Source organism: Mytilus trossulus, chromosome 2 (assembly GCF_036588685.1).
Source record: "Mytilus trossulus isolate FHL-02 chromosome 2, PNRI_Mtr1.1.1.hap1, whole genome shotgun sequence".
NCBI classification, from domain to species: Eukaryota; Metazoa; Mollusca; class Bivalvia; order Mytilida; family Mytilidae; genus Mytilus; species Mytilus trossulus.
In genome coordinates this window covers 47,317,701-47,338,232 of record NC_086374.1, presented here as the reverse complement: position 1 = coordinate 47,338,232, position 20,532 = coordinate 47,317,701, and the positions used below count along the sequence as shown (strand labels likewise).

The 20,532-nt window shown below is 32.1% G+C and overlaps 1 protein-coding gene across 1 annotated transcript; it reads left to right on the top strand.

Moving 5' to 3' along the window:
* Positions 1 to 3,528: 3,528 nt before the first annotated feature.
* Positions 3,529 to 13,927, top strand: LOC134707424 (uncharacterized). Its single transcript, XM_063567147.1, has 3 exons — positions 3,529 to 4,042; positions 12,387 to 12,530; positions 12,949 to 13,927. Exons 1-3 carry the CDS (start codon positions 3,829 to 3,831, stop codon positions 13,092 to 13,094), a joined length of 504 nt encoding a protein of 167 aa, XP_063423217.1. The 5' UTR covers positions 3,529 to 3,828; the 3' UTR covers positions 13,095 to 13,927.
* Positions 13,928 to 20,532: the final 6,605 nt, after the last annotated feature.

Genomic DNA, 20,532 nt, shown 5'->3' with positions numbered 1-20,532 from the left:
AGTTCATTAAAATGTCAATGTCGTACCGCCTGGACTACAGACATACGGTCATAGGAAAATACCCCAAAAGGGTACCCCAATAGGGAAATTCCAAACACTTTTTTTTAACAAAATTTGTTTCATATTTTTTTTTATCGATTTCAGTATAAAAACAATATGCTATACGCATATTGTTTTTATACTGAAATCGATAAAAAAAAATATGAAACAAATTTTGTTAAAAAAAAAGTGTCTTGAAATATGAAATTTATTTGTATTCGGCACGAAACTCGATAGAACCTCGCATTTCCCCTGTTCCTCAGCCTCATACCATGATATCATATTTCAAGACACTATACGTATATTGTCTAAATAAAGACGCTACACTTTTAATACATGATGATGCACGTCTCCTTATATACTTGTGTATCGATATACATATCAAAGTTAATGTTAATATGTTATCACGTGAAGTTCGCATTAAATATATCGGCAGTGGTGGGGAAACCAAACTTGATATTTCATAAATCTTTGAAATCAACATTGCTGACGGATTGTATTCGTTTTTCCCTACTTAACAATTTGAAAATGAATATTTTATGAAAAACCTGTATTTTAACAACTTAAATTAGCTGACACAAATCAAAACGATGTACAATATATTTTACAAAAATCCACATCTATTTATAATGATAGAAAATATTTGATCTATAAGGTTAAAATGCTAAAATATTAAGCATTTCGTTTCACAGAATAACATGAGTGTGTTTAAACTACTTTTTAAATACACTTATGCAAAAAAAAAATCTACTTTAACATTCATTTGTCAATGTTAAAACACAAAAAACTTGTTGCGTTACGTACTTGGTCTAAATGTATGCAAGAAACGTAACATTTACACCAATCTTATCATAAGTTGAAGGAATGATCAAAAACTGTCAAGAATTGCTGTTTTTCTTTTTTTCTATTGTCTGGTTGTTATCTCTTCGACACATTATCCGTTTCCATTCTTAATTTCATGACACAATAAATTACTATTCCTTACAAGAATGCATAAAGATACAGAAATAGTTCTATATTATGGATTTTTTTTGTCAAGTATACATAACGAAATAATAATTGCCTAACGATATACAAAATTTGCTTCAAAAGAGGGCGAAATATTCCATAGGGACAGTCAAGCTTATAGATTAAAATAAACTGACAACGTCATGGCTAAAAAAATAAAAAGACAAACTGACAAATAAAAATACACATGACACAACATAGACAACTAAAGACTAAGCAACATGAACCACACTTAAAACGGGGGGGGGGGGTGTATGATTTCAGGTGCTCCGGAAGGGTAAGCAGATCATTCTCTACATGTGACACCCGTCGTGTTGCTTATGTTATCACTGCAATGTAATTTAGTGGGATGTAACGTAGTAGTAGCATTCGCAGTTTTGTAAAATTCTCAAATCTAAAACTTCCTAAAGGAACTTTTAAAATTGGTATAGGAAATGTGCATTTATCTATCTACTATGTGCAAATTGAATCCATCATGTTGCTATAAATATGTCACGGAATTTTGTTCGTTACAAGGTTGACGTATTGGAGAAATAATACGGTGTCAATACAATGTAAAACATAAAACGCAAAATATTTTTGTGAAAAAGGATTCATGTATACCATATCAAAATTAATGTTTGATCACGTAAAATTATATTCTGTAACATATAATGGACGATACTTCATAAATTTTGGTATTTATCAAAAAAAAATCAGTGTCTTATGATAGGTGAGGTCAATTTACCTTCAGAAATTTAAATAAAGTAAATATTTATAAATTCATATATTGGACTGTCCACACTATATATGTTTCCTATCTGTCAAACATTAAATGTTTCTGTGTTACACAGTAATTTGTGGGATGTCTTAAACTATTTGTTAAGTGTTTTGAATACAGGTGTGGTTTATACCTTGATGCTTGATATAGATTGAAAACCCTGACGCTTGGTTTTTTTTATATAGTAAAACAGAGTTTTTATTAACTGAACTTAGGCCGTGTTCACATTGACCTAAATTCGGTGTTGTGTTAGTGTAACTCACACGTAAATTAAACACAATTGCGTTCCCATTGATAAAACTCAATGTTTACATGTAGTTTAAATCATGTTTTACCTACACACGGTCGATAGTCAATGTAGGCCTTGTGTAGGTTAAGTGTACACAAAACTAGGCATTTAGGACATTAGTTTTATCGTGTATATATTTAAGGAGGAAACTATTTTTGAGTAAAATTTATATTTTTGATAATTATTAGTTGTCTAAATTTTACAGATTTTTTTTTGTTAAAAAAAAAATTAACGTATTTTATTAACCCCTAATCAAGACTCAAAGCAGCATCATTGCCGAACCCATGAGGCAGCAAACAATCGATTTTCGGGGGGGGGGAGGGGCTATTATAGTTGAGTATAGTTGAGTATAAAACATAAAGGTAAAGGGGTGGTGAGCTATGGATTTTGTTTTGGAAAAATGTTTCCAGTTTTTGGCCCTGAAAAAAAATTTGTTTGTTTCACCCTCAGCTGCCACTATATATAATGCTAAAATTGATTTCGACTTGTCACAAAAATTTGTCCTGAAAAAAATCAATAGCTCACGCCCACCTCCCCCTCCACAAAAAAATGAAGTAAATAGTTGCTGCCTAATTCATTTGAAAAGGTCTTCCCGAATCGACTTTACGTACACAGAAATATTCGCCATTGGTCTTTACTCAAAAAACGATTCACGCATAAATGCATGACTAAAAAAAGTTTGAGGTAAATGATGTGTTTGTCTAGTATCTCAGATCCGTTTAATTACACGTAAAATAAAGAAAAAAAACGTTACCCTATTCCTTTACCAAATACTCCTTGGCGAAGAAATACCATTTGAAACGAACAGAAAAGATAAAAATGTAGTGATCCCTAATATCTCAATCCTTTTTTTTCGGCTATAAGCACGCTGTTGCAGCTAACGTTTCTAATGAGTTATCGAGACATATCTAGTATATTCTAACTACTGCAAATTATAAAAATGGCTTTTATAAAGTAGCAACCACTTAACTTAAAAAAAGGGGGAGGTTTTTTTTTAACCTGAGTCAGATTTTTTCGCGCGTACGTTTTTATTCCTTTTTTTCGATGCTGCTGATCAAATACTTTTTTTTCAATATTTGAAACTATAATGTATGGGGAAACTCTTGATTCAGAATAATTTTTTTTATCATCTGTATGACAATTTTTTATTTTATCAAATTGGGGATCGGAATATTTCCATTCCCATCCCCCATCCCCCTTTTGAAGTCAAATGGTTGTTCCCTTACCGCTAGAAACATTTTCCAAATTCCAAATTCAGTTATACGTAATGAACATTTAAATGATATATAGTTTACAAGTGGGAACAAATCTTATGTACAGGTAGCTAAACAATGTGTATAAATGTGAAGAAATGTAATGTGAAACCAGTGCACACTACACTAAACTAAATGTAAACATGTTTACTCTACACGGCGTTTGGTGTGAACACGGCCTTACATTGTAGTTCGTTGAGCGAATGTGAAGTCAGATTTTCTTCAAATGTATATGCTTCGTCCGTGGATTTGAACTAGGTGAAAGCATATATGCATATATTAGCTCGGCTGACATTTGTAAGCTGTCGCTAGGTTACTGTTTGTTGTGTTTATTTGTTTTAACAACGCTTTTTTGGTTTGGGAAAGGTCAAGGGAGCATCCGCTTTGTATAAAGTTTATTTCGAATTTTTTATTTCCATTTAGGAATATTAAAGGTAACCGAAGAACACTGCCCGTTTTGATATACAACTAATTAAAAGATGGAGATAGCTGGAATACCCATGCTTACTTTTGTAGGCTTCATTTTAACAATTGTTGCGTTAGTGATCGATTTAATTGGTTTTGCTGCTCCTTATTGGTGGTATGTTTCAGTAGGAAATGCAAAAACGTATGCCGGTCTCTGGAAATATTGTGGTGGTTATTCGGGAGCATCAACATCTTGTGTTGACTATGTAGACTTAGAAAACATAGAATGTAAGTAAATAATAAAAATTGAAGATAACTAAAGAATATCAATAGTTATTACAATGCATGTTTAGTATATTATTATTATTTTTGCAACAAAGCTATAGCAAAATAAACCGGCTTCTGTTTGTTTTTATTACTCTACAATGTATGCTTATTACTGTAATTTCGAGAGCTTTATAGATCTGACAGTTTGTATTTAGTTTGCGTTATCTCGTAGATATGTGTTAAATTGCAGTTTACTTTATTTTATATTAATTGTTTTGAGTTTGAACTTATATGATAAAATATAAAGCTGTAAAGTGACTAGTTGAATATTAGACAGTTTCTACACAAATAAAATAATGTAGATTTTAAATACGCCTCGATTTCCCTTTTACAATGTGGATCTATCGTGTATTGTAAGTTATATCTGAACAATGAATTGTATCAAACATTTCATGAAACATATTTTATGAGTTAATCAAAGCTGCCAAAAGTTCTTTCAGTTATTTTAGAAATAATAAATCGCATACAGCAATTATATGTTAACCTTATTATTTTTCGTGTATCCTTCGTTTTTTTTAAAACAACACACCTCTATATTTTCTTTGTTGTTACAATTTCTGAAAATCAAATAGCTTATTTTCTGGAAATACTATTGTATATACCATGACCTAGCTAATGCAGGGTAGATATATCACCTGATTGGTTTTAACAAATCAAATATCAACATCGTAGGTGTCTGGTTTTTCCCAAATATAGTAGATTCTCGGTACGCTTTATTGAAAGAATTTTTTGATTGGTTCAGAAATTTATCAAATATCAGCCTTTAGTATATAATCACTTGTCAACGAACATTACAATCATCATTACATCTTTGTTACATACATTTTTGTTTTTTAGTGATTAAGATTAAAACACAAAGTTGATTGCTGTACACCAATTTTTGACATTTAGTTAGTTTTGTTCACGAATCGTTGCCAACATAATGAAATTTGATGCGACTGTCATATAAGTGAGAGGTTTAGCTAGCTATAAAACCATGTTCAATCCACCATTTTCTTCAGAAATTGCACCAAGCCAGGAATATGACAGTGGTTGTTCATTCGTTTAATGTGTTTTATCTTTTGATTTTGCCATTTGATTAGCGACGTTCCATTTTGAATCTTCCTCAGAGTTCAGTATTTGTGTTACTTTACTCTTTTTGTAAACTTCTGCATTTCTTTTTTGGTACTTTTGTTTCATTTAAACTGAAAATGACAGAAATGGTGATTTTCACAAGATTAATTGTTTACTATAAATTCCGTTAGTAGTTATCAAAGGTACTAGGATTGTAATTTAGTACGCCAGACGCGCCTTTCGTCTGTATAAGACTCACCAGCGACACTCATATCAAAATATTTATAAAGCCAAATAAGTACAAAGTTGAAGAGCATTGAGGGTCCAAAATTTCCCAAAAGTTGTGCCAAATACGGCTAAGGTAATCTATGCCTGGGATAAGAAAATTCTTATTTTTTCCGTTAGATGTCACTTTGAAGTTTGTATTTACATTAGATATTTTAATTGGCGCAATTGAAAATTCATTGCTGGGTTTCGAAGATTCAACCTGCTAGAGATTACATCGAATTTCAAAATAAATAGATCTAAATAGTTGACTAAAATGTCTAGACATTTCACCAAATCATATTAACACCAAAGATTTGTCTTACAACACAAATCCTTGTTAACACGAAGACAATATAAAATGCTGATATAGCATTGTTTTTACTTGCAGATGAAATCGTCATATTAATTTTTGTATGGACTATTATTGAAAAAAGATATCTCATATAAAAAAAAGCATATATATATCTTCATACGCTAATGATTTAGCAGTGGTTTATAATACAAAACCAATTATGACCATCAGTTTTCAAAAAGAGTTAATCCTCGCTATAGATATCATACAATGTATCTAAAGAAATGTCAAGGTGAGCGGTTATACGCAATTAATTTTTACCTGATAATTTTACTTTTTTTGCACTTTAACAGAAAACAAAATCATAAGGTTGTGGGTACTACAAATTATTGACAAACCTATTAACCGTCGCCTAGCGATAAGTCATCATTTATGTATTTTCATTGAAACGCATCATTCAGCTAAAGATTGATAATACAATGAATTTCCTAGGATATTCAATCATGTGTATTGAATGCACATGTACTTTTGAAAATAAATTCCAAAATAGCACCATTTAAAATACTGCCAATCTCAAAGAATCACTGCCGCAAGTGTGCACTCTTCTAATGCACTTGAATAATGTCCTAAATAAGAAAATGCAACTTAATAATGAATGCTTAATGAGGGCTTAAAACTGCAATTTTTATAGATTTTCTCAGGATTTGAGTATTGAATTTTTCTTGAAATATCAAAATATAATACATGAATAAGAATTTTAAAATACATCAAACTAATTCATTCTAAGAAATATTGTTTTCCTGTACAATTTGCAGCTTTATATCAATATGCGGCAAATTAACACTTTTATACATATATATTGTATGTAAAGTTGCTATATTTAAACAGTTTTTACATATTTTAGGACACTTTTCAGAAACCTCCGCTAATTGAATCGTAGTCCCTAGTATCACACGCTCAGTTAAGTAGCCGGTTTTCGGCATGCAAATACCAATAGTGTGTGCTAAAAACTTGGTGGCTTGCTATGCATTTTTATGCCCCCGCCTACGATAGGTGATGTAGTTTTTAAAGAAGTTGAAGTCCAATCAACTTGAAACTTAGTACACATGTTCCCTATGATATGATCTTTCTAATTAAAATGCCAAACTAGAGTTTTTACATCAATTTCACGGTCCAATGAACATAGAAAATGATAGTGCGTGTGGGGCATCCGTGTACTTATTCTTGTTTAGAATAAGTTTAGATTGGGGAGTATATATCTCCCTAATTCAAAAACCTTTATCATATTTATACTGGTCAACATTATAAAGTAAAAAAGTCACTTTTAATGGTGATATTATAGTATATCTTCATATATAAAGAGTGCGTCTGATATTATACCTCTTTTATTTATGTAACCCACTTTTCGAAAACCCACTCTATATGTTAATTTTATAAAGTTGTCGTGTTATAAAAATATTAACCCTGTAAATATATATTCATATCAACAGGGCGATCAGTTTGCGTTAAAGCTTATAAAGGTTTTCATATTTAAGGGGAGTCATATTCTGTTACATCAATGAGTTGCCAGAACTTATTAAGCAAAATAGGAAGTGTCGGTCGTGTATTTAACCAAAGAAATTAGTATTAAAACCACGATTATTCTTGCAACGGCAAACAAGTAATAACAAGTTGGGTTCAGCTAAAATAGGTACTTATTTTCCAAAAAGATTTTTTTTTATTGTGTTACGCAGTCTCTGGAACAAGAAGGTTTTTTTTGTTGGTAAAAGATGATTTGATGTTCTAAATATACAAAATTAGATCAATGTCAACTTTTTTGAATGAGGTTGAAGACTTTAGAAAGACGAGTTTTTACCGAGTTTTTGTGTCGAGTACCAAAAAGGTTAAATTTTTATGCAATTTGAAGTCAAGCAGATGACAACAAAGTTGTTCTGACTGCTAATACCTCATACCTAAATAGATTTGTTGCGAAAAAAAATCAGACAAAGAAAAAAAATAACACTCCCTCTTCTTGAAGTTAGACCCCTTTTTGTGGAAAAAGTGTTCCATGACGAGATTGACATTGCACAAAATAAAGCTGTGTTAATATATTAAAGAAATACACACAACTAGTTGCAGTATGAATAAATGTTTGCACCGTCACACTTAACTTTCATATTCTCAGGATATTTTCAATCTTTCTTAGAATTTTGGAACCTTATTCATGTATTTCATAATAAGTAAATGCAAACACTTCTGAAGTCCACACTACTTTAATTTGTTGCGTTAAGACCAATTTCTCTCGGATTTTGGTGCGGATTTGTTATATAAAACCAAAAGTAGATATATTATTAGCTTGATTTACAGTATGCATCCACTTTAACAGATCGATCATTACGTGATAATCATCAAAACAAAAATGATATGCGGCATGTTAACACATGAGACAATTCTTCACCCAAAACCTAAATGACGTGAAGTAAGCAACTTTACTATACTAGGTCACCGTACGGTCTTCATCATTTAACAAAACCATACAAAGTTTACATGCATTCAATACATTTAAATATGGACATAAATCTCGCATAGCCGAGTACAAAATATAGCAACCTATAGCTACCAATTCATTATTTATTGTTACGGCTTTATTTCTTGTAGATATTTAATTTCGAATTTTATGATGAGATAGGTAATTTCGCTCAGGAGATAAGCAGAACAAGGAAAGAATGTAGTTTTTTTTTATTATTCGTATGATTATGTTCTCAACATAATGTAAGTGATGCATTTTTCTCAGTCCTTTTGAGATAAGTTAGGGGAGAGTTGAGTACTAAAAATATACTAACGCCGCAACGTATTTGTTTGTATGAACGAAGTCGGTACGATTAAATGTTGTTCCATCCATGTCTCAAGTGATTTGTGTCATAAATTTTGCGTTAATGACAGATCTTTGACGGCATCTGTTCTCTCATAGCCTGTCTGAATTGAAGAGGCTTATAACTTAGAATATGGTCGAAACATTTGTCTCCCGTTTGCCATTCTCACTTTAGGCGCACCGGCTCAAGCGAGAAAGTCAATCACGTTGAGATCACTAACGTTAATTTATAAATGTCTTTTCTCTGTTTAAACAAACTTCAGCTAACGATGATTCAATCTCATGTCCCTGCAATAAAAAATAATTGGAGTGGTGTAATTTTTCTCAGGACGAAATAGATAGCTCGTGTATACACGCATTCAGAAGTAAACGACGGAAGTCATATATTTTTTTGAAAATTTACTAATGGCAAGGGTCGTGGAAATCGAATTAAATTATGTTTTAATTTACATTTTACATATAATGCATAAATATATGATTGCGTACGTTGAAGATATGAATTACTTAAAGTTGAATGTTCAATAAACATCAAGTGTAAAAATTACTATGTGACCTAGTCTCACGACCATTTTCATATATTTTTTTTTAGTTTTTCAATTTTACACACGAACAAATATAGATACACACCCTTTAATATCATATGACCTCTACAACTTTTATGGAAAGATTGTGCTTAGATTATGAGACATGTACTGTGATTCATTGATTACAGATAAGGTACAATTGTCTTTTAAACCAGTTAAGATAGATATGAGTAGAGTCAAAACTTGTGATGTTTCCTTAGAACGAGAAAACTCTAACGTCCGACGGCCTTTTGAATGATTTCCCGGGCCTCAGCAATTCTTAAGAAGGCAGCGGCAGCCCCGTTAGTTCAACGACCTATTAGTTAGACATCTTAATAGTCCGACGCTAAATTAGACCCAACAACCCATTGGTCCGACACCCCAATAGTTCGACACGGAATAAAGAACAATAGTCCAAATAAATAATCTTTATTTCAAGAGGATAATCCCATTTGTTAAAACGAACCCTTCTATGAGTCATCAAAATAGTAATATTATATTCATAAAATACTTTCAACATTATTAAATTTTACAAGTTTGCTTAATGCCGAATCAGAGGCAAACAATACATGTTCCGTACGAGAATAATTTAATAAAACATACAATAAGTATGTCCTGTAATAGATGCAATTCGGGATGAAAAAGTTCAATGAAGCTTGGACTGCCACAGGACAATATGAAGTATATTAATTATGGACACAAATTTGAATTACAACAGACTCAGACAAAAGTCCACCGACGGCCCCTTAAAAAGTTGTTGCAATGGTTCTAAACCTGCAGAGCGCGTGGCACTCTCTTTAAAAGAGGCATCGGAATTAATGCACTACTGATACCTTTGTTGAAAACAATACACCCGGGTCCCCACACATTTAAACGTACTTCCAACTTGGGCAAAAGTTTACTGCCAGTTGGAATAAACCAAAGTGGCTCTTTTTCTGTCCCCTCTTGCGTTTTGAGTAAATATTACTCCCCTTAAGTAAAACGGGAAAATCCTCTCACGGTTTTCATTGCATAACAGGTTGTTGTGTGTAGATTACCAGTCGTGATGATTGAGACGCAGAGCAGCGAACATTTTGTCAAACTAAATAGTATTACGCTTTTTAAAGTTTTATCGAATATCTGACATGGCGATACGTAGCTTTGTATCCCTGCCAAGGCAGAGAAATAAGAAAGTTAAATAAAGGTTCAAAGGAAGCTTAACTGCCTAAACGATTGTATGTGTGATGCCTGGATACGTTTAAAGTGTAGTTTGTCTTTATGCAACAATGTAAGTGCATAAAAAAAATCTATTGGATAGAATTTTAAAAATAAATTGTGAGAAGATATGTTTTATAATATGTTTTAAGAAAATAATAAGAAAACATGGTGTCACCGAACTTGTTTTTCCATTCACAAGTAAAAAAAAAAAAAAAACCCTATTAGCCCAGTATAAATTTTGTGCTAAAAGAGTTACCTTCCCTTATATGGCTCATTTGAAAAAAAAAAAGATTTTGAAAACCAAAACGGTTGATATTTGTTAAAATATTTTGAATATTACAATGAATTCGCAAGTTTTCTTGGCTTTATAAATAAACAGCTGTATAACCATTAAATACCATGAATTTACATTAGAGTTCAATTTAATTAAAGTTAATACATTGAATGATCAAGACAGTGGTAAACCAAATAGACATTTTGTACAGTTCTTTTTTGGAAAATTACACTTTTAACTTTAAGACGTTGCACGGTACTTTTCCATCACAAATTAATTTGTTTGGTTTTGATGTTGCATTTGTTGTTGTCATCGGATTTTGTTAAATGTCTTAACGTTTGTAGTTGTATATTGTATTTTGCTCTGTTGTATTCGTGTTTTGTGTTGGCGATAACTACTCACCTGGTTCATTTGGTAGATTTGATATTGGAACAACGAAATTGACACAATATATTTGGTTTGCAGTTTAATCAGAAGAAACACCGACAAAGCTAGATAATACAATAAAAAAAAATGATTATCTAAATACTACTACAATAAAATATTAATTAGAATTATAATTTTCACTGTTATTTATATAAATTAGATAAGTTATACAAATTTTATTTTGAATTCCATCCAAAATCTTTCTGAATTTTCGGAACATGTTTAGAAATTAAATGTGACGTCACTTTGGGCGTTGCAGAGACTATGTCTAACACGGCTGTGATTTGTAATGTATTCGCTTTAATTCTATAGCTATTCACCACTTCAGTTTAATCATGTACATCTATTATATAGTCATTTTATAAAATTTAATGTTTGCAAAACTATGTATTATTCTTGATAATAATGATGTTTTTGTCCCAGGCGGACAACTTTCTGGAACTTTTGGTCCTCGGCGATCTTCAACTTTGTAGTTATTATGGCTTTCAAACCTTTGAAATCTGAGCATATATTATAGTTTGAGGGGACGTAGCTAACACATATTTTTATACGCCAGACGCGCGGTCTGGCGTATAAAAATATGTGTTAGCCTGTTACCTTTTGATGGCTATTATTCGTTTCTCCGTCCTATATTTTCTCTCATTTATTCATTGTAGCCCTGTCGTGTAAAGTTGTCATTTTAATGTTATGATTAATACTGTCATTAAAGCAGGAGGTTTGGCATGTCACAAAACCAGGTTCAACCCACCATGTATTCATGAAATGCCCTGTACCAAGTCAGGAAAATGGCCATTGTAACATTATAGTTCGTTTCTGTGTGTTTCTGTGTGTCTCTGTTGTGTCGTAGTTTTCTCTTATATTTGATACGTTTCCCTCAGTTTTGGTTTGTAACCCGAATCTGTTTTTTTCTCTATCGATTTATGAATTTTAAACAGCGGTATACTACTGTTGCCTTTATTTAACAGTTTTGACTGTATCCGAGACCCTATTACACGAACTTATTCATGGCGAAAGACTGCACTGCTGATGCCATTTCTTTTTTAGTAGAATATGTTACATTTTTACTTATTCTTTATATTTTTGCCCATTATTCCCTGTTCTGTAAACCCCACCACAGCCTCATGAAGTAGAATTTCTATTACGACAGTTTTGAACCTTGTCGGACTATTGGGTTGTCGATCCAAAAGGGTGTCGGACTAATGGGTGTCGGAATGTCTGGGCAACCCCAGAAGGTCATCCAATAGCAATCTCGGACTAATGTGTTCTATGTCTAATTGATATGCAATGGTAATTTGTAGCCCAACTTTCTCTATTTAAAGCCTGTAGATGGTTCATTTGACCATTGATACTTACAATAATATAATATAATTATATATTTTCAGCATGGCGAAAAGCTGTTCAAGCCATGGAGACCATTGGTTTCTTATGTCTAATTGCTGCACTTGTTGTCGTCATATTGAAACTATTCGTCTTAAAAGATAAACCAATTCTAAAATGGGTAGCTGTTGGATGCTTAGCTGCAGCAGGTAATAAAATGAAACAATTTGTAATACATGAAACTATGTTTGTCTGTATAAATAAAAAAATAAAATCAGATGTGGTATTAAAGGATCTTAAAGGTTTTAACCGAACTACATTTTGTATGAAGCGGAGACATGGTTCATTCAGCGCTTCATTTTAAAAATATGCACACGGTCAACGTTTTAACAACCTTATTAAAAAGAAACCTTCAATATTTATTATTACATATTTTGGTAGCATCAGGCAATTTGATATGTCTTTTACCTGTGCGTTCTATTGTGGAAGCGCGTGTCATCATACATTTTTGAACGAACGTTTCAAAGTGACGGAACATTACTGCTAGCCAATCAAAATAGTGTATTATAATTGAATATTCATGTAAATGTAGTTATTGCATTATGAAATGTTGTTTACTGATTTCAGCGGCATTCATTCTGATTGGAGTTTGCATATTTGGAGGAGAAGCATCAACACTTGAAACTGATAATCTACATTTTGCCTTTGCCTTTGTGATAATTGCTGCTATAGTTGCCATCGTAGCGTCCATTATGTTTTGTTTGGACAAGTAACATAACATTCTATAGAGTAAAACGACATTAGAAATTTTATATAAATTAATTCTGTTCCAATTAATTTAAAATGAAGTTTGGAAATTAGTGCGAAGTACTTGCTACATTTTGTAGTATCGTTTTAGAATTATACTTACTGCCGGTGTGACATTATATGACTATAAAGGAGAAGGTCCGATAAGGACCGATTTTGGCTTTAAATTTCAGGTTCATCTGACGAAAGATTTTGACTACTTAAAAGTGTCTATTTCATTTCAATAAACTAATTTATGAGAAAGATTTGAACTGATTTAGTCATAAATACGATCTGATTCAAGCTCAAATATGAAAAATCTACAATGTATGCCGAAAAGAATGTCACTTTTCAGATGGTTTTTGTCAAAAATGAAAGTGGTCGCATCCGTGTTCATCCTCAACCTTTATACATGTTATGTATTATCATAAAATACAACTTACATTTCAATATAAAGGATGAACACGAATGCGGCCACTTTCGTTTTACACGAAAACCGTCTAAAATTTAACTAAAATGCTAGAGTTGTAAAGATTATAGTAATTTAGCATCACTTAAATGGTGCTAGTACCCGATATATGTGCATTGTATTATCAAAAACAGCCCATAGTCATGTAGCAGAAGCATTTTACTGTCCAATAAATAACTAAAAGTTTACATTTTAAACAACTTTATAAAACTACTATATTTTGGGGCCAAATAGGGGTCTTACTGGACCTACTCCTTCTCTAAGAGTAACAGTACACATGCTTGACTAACAGATATGTATGCCTTAGTGTTCAAATTGATTTTGTAGCTTTAATAAATAAGTTTTTCCGTATCATATCTTTTTCATTTGTGGGGGAACAAATTGTTGCCATTGTTTGTTTTTAGTTGGGTTTTTTTGCCAATTCGTTTGTCTGCAAAGTATTTTGTTTATGTTACTTGTATCGGATTACGTTTCCTTCAGTAGACTTATTAATAATTATGCATTATTTCAATGAATTTTCGCAGAATTATCCTAACCTATCATTTATTACAAAGTATAGAAACTGTTTTAAATAACGAGAACGCCTCTTTTCTGGACGTGGAATTTAATTTCAGAAAAGATATATTACCAGCTTTATATAAGATTCCGCTTTTGGGAGTTTATTCAAATATCATTTTGAATGAATGAATTATTTAGCATAATGAGGATAATATTTTGTTCAACCTCAACATTTTTTCAAATATACAACGAAGTGAATGTACTGTCATTACTATTTATTTCTCTTTTTGGTTGTGTTGTTTTAATAAACAAGTTCGAAACGTATGAGTATACTCGCACGGTCTAGTACTAGCTCGACCATACGCTTGTTTTGGGACCATATGGTTTGCCTTTAGACATGAATTTATGAAAATCTTAAATTGATACTGGTGCAACTACATGAACAAAGTGAATAAGCGAACATTTAATCAATTGAAATAAATCGGGATTTTTTGCGCAATCTCACAAACAGGAAACATAAAAGTTTTTACATTGAAAGGTTTTTTTCATGCATATTATTTTCCATTTGCATTTTTTAGTAAAGTTATTGAATCTTCTTAAAAACTTTTTTTCCCTCATTATTTCAGCTTCCAATAACTTTGATTTCAGCGAGCATATTTACTCAATTTCATACATATATACTACTGACATGCTAAATACAGATGTTAACAAATAAAATAAACGTCAATTTTTTGAATAGGTAGAATTATAAGTTTTCATTTCAATTGCAACTGAACTGTTTGTATTAATCTTAATATTTCAGTTATGTCGATCTGTAATATATATTGGTATCTATTAAACTTGACAACTTTTTCAAACCATGCAGACAGTACGTGACAGTCCGACCGTATGCGTATTTCAAAAACAGTACGCATACATTACAAATACTCATATGGTCTGGAACATATAATACATAAGGTACAATAACAAGGACTGATCGTCAGAGAGGTTCATGATAATGAGTGACTCAGTAAGTAAAAATGTCGTATCTTTCTGCTGATTGTTTCCATTTTCATTGTAATTTTAGCAGATTGCATGCACGAGCTAGACAAAGGAGAACAATGAATTATTGCTAAATTAAACAATCATGACTAAAAAAGCAAAAATAACGAATTTTTGTTGAAGATAAATGTAAAATTGATTAAAAGTAATATAAATGGTATACGTAAATATCATTATTTTATTTGTGTGTTGTTTGTTGCATGCTATCTCATGGACGCGTTTACAACATCTTTAATTCACGCATGTATAAATTTGCAAGTTATTGAATATATGCATCTTGGATAATCTTGTCTGATGTTTAACACATTAACATTATTTCTGACAGTTCAGAAGCACCACATTACTAGTGAAACTGCAAACTGAACAATATGTTGAATGATGCTGAATTGATAAAGTATTATCAGGTTACTTTTAACAGGTCAGGACCACTACCTTATATGGAAATGCATAAATTAGCATACTTATGTTCTCGCACATGTAATTGTTTATTTACATGTGACGCAATTTATTTTTACCTAGGTTTTTGACCAATCCACTAAATGAGTCGCAATGCATGATGGACTACTACGTGTTTACAATCAAACAAGAACACGTGTTATTTACTGAAATACAACACATTTTTTCATGCAATGCGGGATTCACAATTTCGCTTAGTTTTTCATTTTGTGTATCCTCATTTATAGTTCGTGATAAAGAGAATTTCTTCCATGCTCAGATTAGCGAAGAGTTGTTTCTATGCGAAGTAAAAAGAGATTTGATTTACCCGATATATAGCCATTAACATGTTTGATGATGGCACAGAGATTTCATGTATTTGTCCACCATGCAGACAGCAACGAAACAAAAGAGAAAAAACACAATTACCCATGAGACAAACTTACTAGTGTAAACGAAGCCGTCGCTGATATTCACGAGTACAGCAATGTTCGTAAAGATAATTAAAGGCAAATGTGGGATCCTTGAATTTCGTGTTCGTAAAAAAGGCGAAGAATATTTACATACATGGCAGTGTTAACAAAATCTATAAGTATTTTTATTAGTCACATTTCAGTATATGGGACTTCCAAACTGTTCCCTTTGTTTTGAAGGTAGTGAAGTCAGCAACTGTAGATTCAGTTTTTCGTTTTTTAACGGGCTCGGACATTTGCCAAACTGAATAAAATCAGTACAGCTGATTTCTTATACCTGCAAAGTAAAACTTTGGTTGGCTTGCTTGCTTTGTTTGTATAGTTGTTTATACAAGCTTTGAAAATAAGATTGACATCTTTAAAGAATGCATATAAGTTTAACTTGTATATTTTATATTTTGTACAATGTGCAAACAAAGCAAGCAAGCTAACCAAAGTTTTACTCTACATGCATTAGGTAATAAGCTGTAATGATTTTATCCATATGTATGTGCGACAAGGTGGAAAATTTGATATGTTTTGTGAAAATTGCAGCGTTGGATCTATAATAAAGAAGAAGATGTGGTATGATTGCCAATGAGACAGCTGTCCACAGGAGACCAAAATGACACAGAAATTAACATTTATATATCACCGTACGGCCTTAAACAATGAGCAAAGCCCATACCGCATAGTCAGCTATAAAAGACCCCGATATGAAAATGTAAAACAATTTAAACGAGAAAACTAACGGCCTTATTATATATAAAAAAAAATGAACGAATCACAAATATGCAACACATAAACAAACGACAACAACTGAAATACAGGCTACTATACAATATTTATTTTTTGATGGGATAGATTTCTTGTCCTTTTATATATTTAATTGGGCCGGGGTTTTTTTTGTTTACTTTTTTTTTGGATTGTTTTAAACAAATAATTTTTGGGTCATTTTAAAATAGCTTACTTTTCAGCATTGAACCTTTGACTGCATGCTTACTTAACTAAATTATGTCTTTGTTGGAAAAATGTCTCATTTGGCACTCATTCCTCTTCTTCTTATTTCTATATACAAAGTAGTTTTAGAAGAAAAAAAATAATAGGTTATATGGCACCCACTATGATCCAGAGACTTTTAATATTGGAAATATTTGATATATGTCAACAGGACAGCAGCCGAATGATAAAAAAAACCTCTGAGGTATATTTTGTAATAAAATTAGCAACAAACAGATATTATCGATGGATGAAACTAAAAAAAATGTATTGAGCTACATATATATACCGTACCCGCACAGAGGCGGATCCAGGGGGCGGGGGTTCCGGGGGATGGACCCCCTTTTTTTGGACGATCAGTGCATTTGGATGGGCACATGTAGTTATAACCCCCTCCCATTTTGTCAAGGGTTAGGACCCCCCTTTTTAAAATTGCTGAATCCGCCCCTGCCGCTTTAATTACACTTATTCTTAGCATACTGAATATCATGATGTTCTTACATATAGTTCAGGTCCTAATGAAAAAAAATACACATTCAATACAGAAAGAAGTGTTTCAATGAAAGTTTTCGTGTTTTTCTAGGCAGAAATGATTTTGGAATCACATTATACAGGTTTAAAAGAGCTCAAATGATTTTCTTACTGGACAGTGGTCACTTCATTGGATATTTCACTGTGTCATGTCGTGAAATTAATGCAGGTTCAATTCATAACAATGCACAAGACCGGTTCAACTACTTTTGCAAGGCGAAAAAGAAAGTCGAATCCTAAAGCCAATAAACATTTTTGTTTTAATCTGAGCATGCAAATTGAAGATTACGTTATATATTTTACATTTAATATATTTGCAGAATAAAAACTTTGATAATGAGAGTCCCAGACAATATATCAGTTGACTGTTTTCCCACAAATTCCACGTGTTTTAATTAGTAGTTAACTAGTAGTAGCCCACAATGCATTGTAGTTCATTGAGTCGATTGGTCAGTTTTTGCAAGGCCATATTTGCCTTGTGTTTTGGAAATTATTATGCAAATATATTCTGACGTCAGAAAATCTAGAGTTCTCGACCTGTTTAAGTTGTCAATTAAAAAAATACTAAAGTGTACATTCATACTTATCGTGTTTATGACACAATAAAAAAAAAAGGATTGCCCATATACCTATTGACATTTCGTTGCGAAAAATACGTATTTTTGGGAATGTGTTTAATAGGCTAAGTGTCAACATGTTTTGTTTTTGTTTTAAATGACATATAATGTATTATCAGCATGAATAAAGGCAACAGTAGTATACCGCTGTTCTAAATTCATAAATATGTTGAGAAAAAAAAACAAATTCGGGTTACAATCTAAAACTGAGGGAAACGCATCGAATATACATTTGTAAGAGTAGAACTACGACACAACAAAAACACAACATTAAAATGTAACACACACAGAAACTATAAAATAACAATGACCATTTTCCTGACTTGGTACAGGACATTTAAAAATAAAATTGTGTGTTAAAACTGTCTTTTCTTGGCATGCCAAACCTATCGCTTTCATGGATATGTTAAATGGGAGAAATTTGGACAGAGAAACACACGAATAATAGCTAAGGGTACCAGGTTTCAGATTCAATACACCAGACGTAAATAAACAGCTATTAAAGATTATGAAGGAACTTTATAGATATCTTATACAAAATAATAGATAGGCGTATAATTAACCCGGCTTTTTACGGCTGGTGTTTATGTTTAAATATTTGCTCAATATATAAAAAAAAACACAAAGTTATTTTCATGTAAAGCCACTAGTTCGATGCCATTGCTAGTGGACGTTTCGTCCCAGTTGGTTAACCAGTCTAATATTCAACTTTTGTGTTTTCATTTAATATCATTGGTATTTTAGATTCCTGTAAATTTAGAATAGATTACCTTAGCTGTATAAGGCAAAACTTATAGGATTTTTTTGGCCTCAATGCTCTTCAACTTCGTACTTTATTTGGCCTTATAACTCTTTTTGATTCGAGCGTCACTGATGAGTCTTTTGTAGACGAAACGCGCGTCTGGCGTATATATAAAATTTTATTCCTGGTATCTATGATGAGTGTATTTACTGTTTCTAAAGGTTTGTTTGTTTGAAACACTAAGGTTTCTGTACCTAATGCATAATTTGTCTTTTCCGTATTTGACACAACTTTTCGGTATTTTTTTATTTACAATGCCCTTAAACATCGTATAAGATTGCTTTAAAAAAATTTCAACTACTTTGATTCGATTGATGAGTTAAATGTAAACGAAATGTGCTTATAACATTTCAAAGTATAATCAAGGTATTAATGATGAGTATTTAAAACAACTTGGTCGATGCCATTGAAGATTGACGTTTTGTTTCCAATTATAAGCACAATCCCTGTAATCAGTAAATAAAGGCAACAGTAGTATACCGCTGTTCAAAACTCATAAATCCATGGACAAAAAACAAAATCGGAGTAACAAACTAAAACCGAGGGAAACGCATTAAATATAAAAGGAGAACAACGACACAACACTGAAATGTAACACACACAGACACGGACCAAGCATCAGACAAAATCCCACGAGAATAACAAATATAACATCAAAACCAAATACATGAATTTGGGACAGACGCGTACCGTGATACGTCTTATCTCAATGTGAATTTACACTCAAAAATAAGAGAAAACAAACGACGCAACGTTAAAATGTAACACACACAGAAACGAACACTAATATAACAACGGCCATCTTCCTGACTTGAGATCAGCACTTTTCAATATTGACATGAATTATAATTTTTATTTTCGTTTTCTATATATTTACTTAGGTATGCAGGCATACATTGACTTTAATTTGACATAGTCGTATTCGGCATCAATTTTTCGGAATTTTCTATTAGTAACGTTTTTCAACGTCGTATTATAGATGGTCATCACACTATTTTGGTTCGACACCAACGAGGAGTTTTATGTAGACGAAACTTGCGTCTGGCGCATCTAAGTATGACTAATATATTTTATGTCTTTCTGTATCACAAACATTAACACAACCGACAATATAAAACAAACAAAAAAATCCTTAAAGGCTAAATGTATGTTAGCAAAATGAAGAATGGCAAAAGGGAGTATGTCAAAGACTAAAAAAATAGGTTAAATGCTTCTTTGAAATAAAATCGCGGTAATGATGGATTCAAAGGTCAATAATGAGCCATCTGGTTGACTTAATACTTGATTTCAAATCCGCGCTACATGTTTGTGTTAATATACAAATGAAATTTAGTTAAAATATTAAGCTACAAAATGTATATATTTATTAGTTTTGAGTGTTAAGCTTTTGGAATAACCGTTTCACAAATGATATCGGATATGTCCCTTACGTAGTAAGTACAATCCCCATCCCTTTTATTAACGTGACCTACCGGATTTGTTATCACATAAGCAACACAACGGGTGCCACGTGTGGCGCAGGATCTGCTTACCCTTCCGGAGCACATGAGATAAACCCTAGTTTTTGGTGGGGTTCGTGTT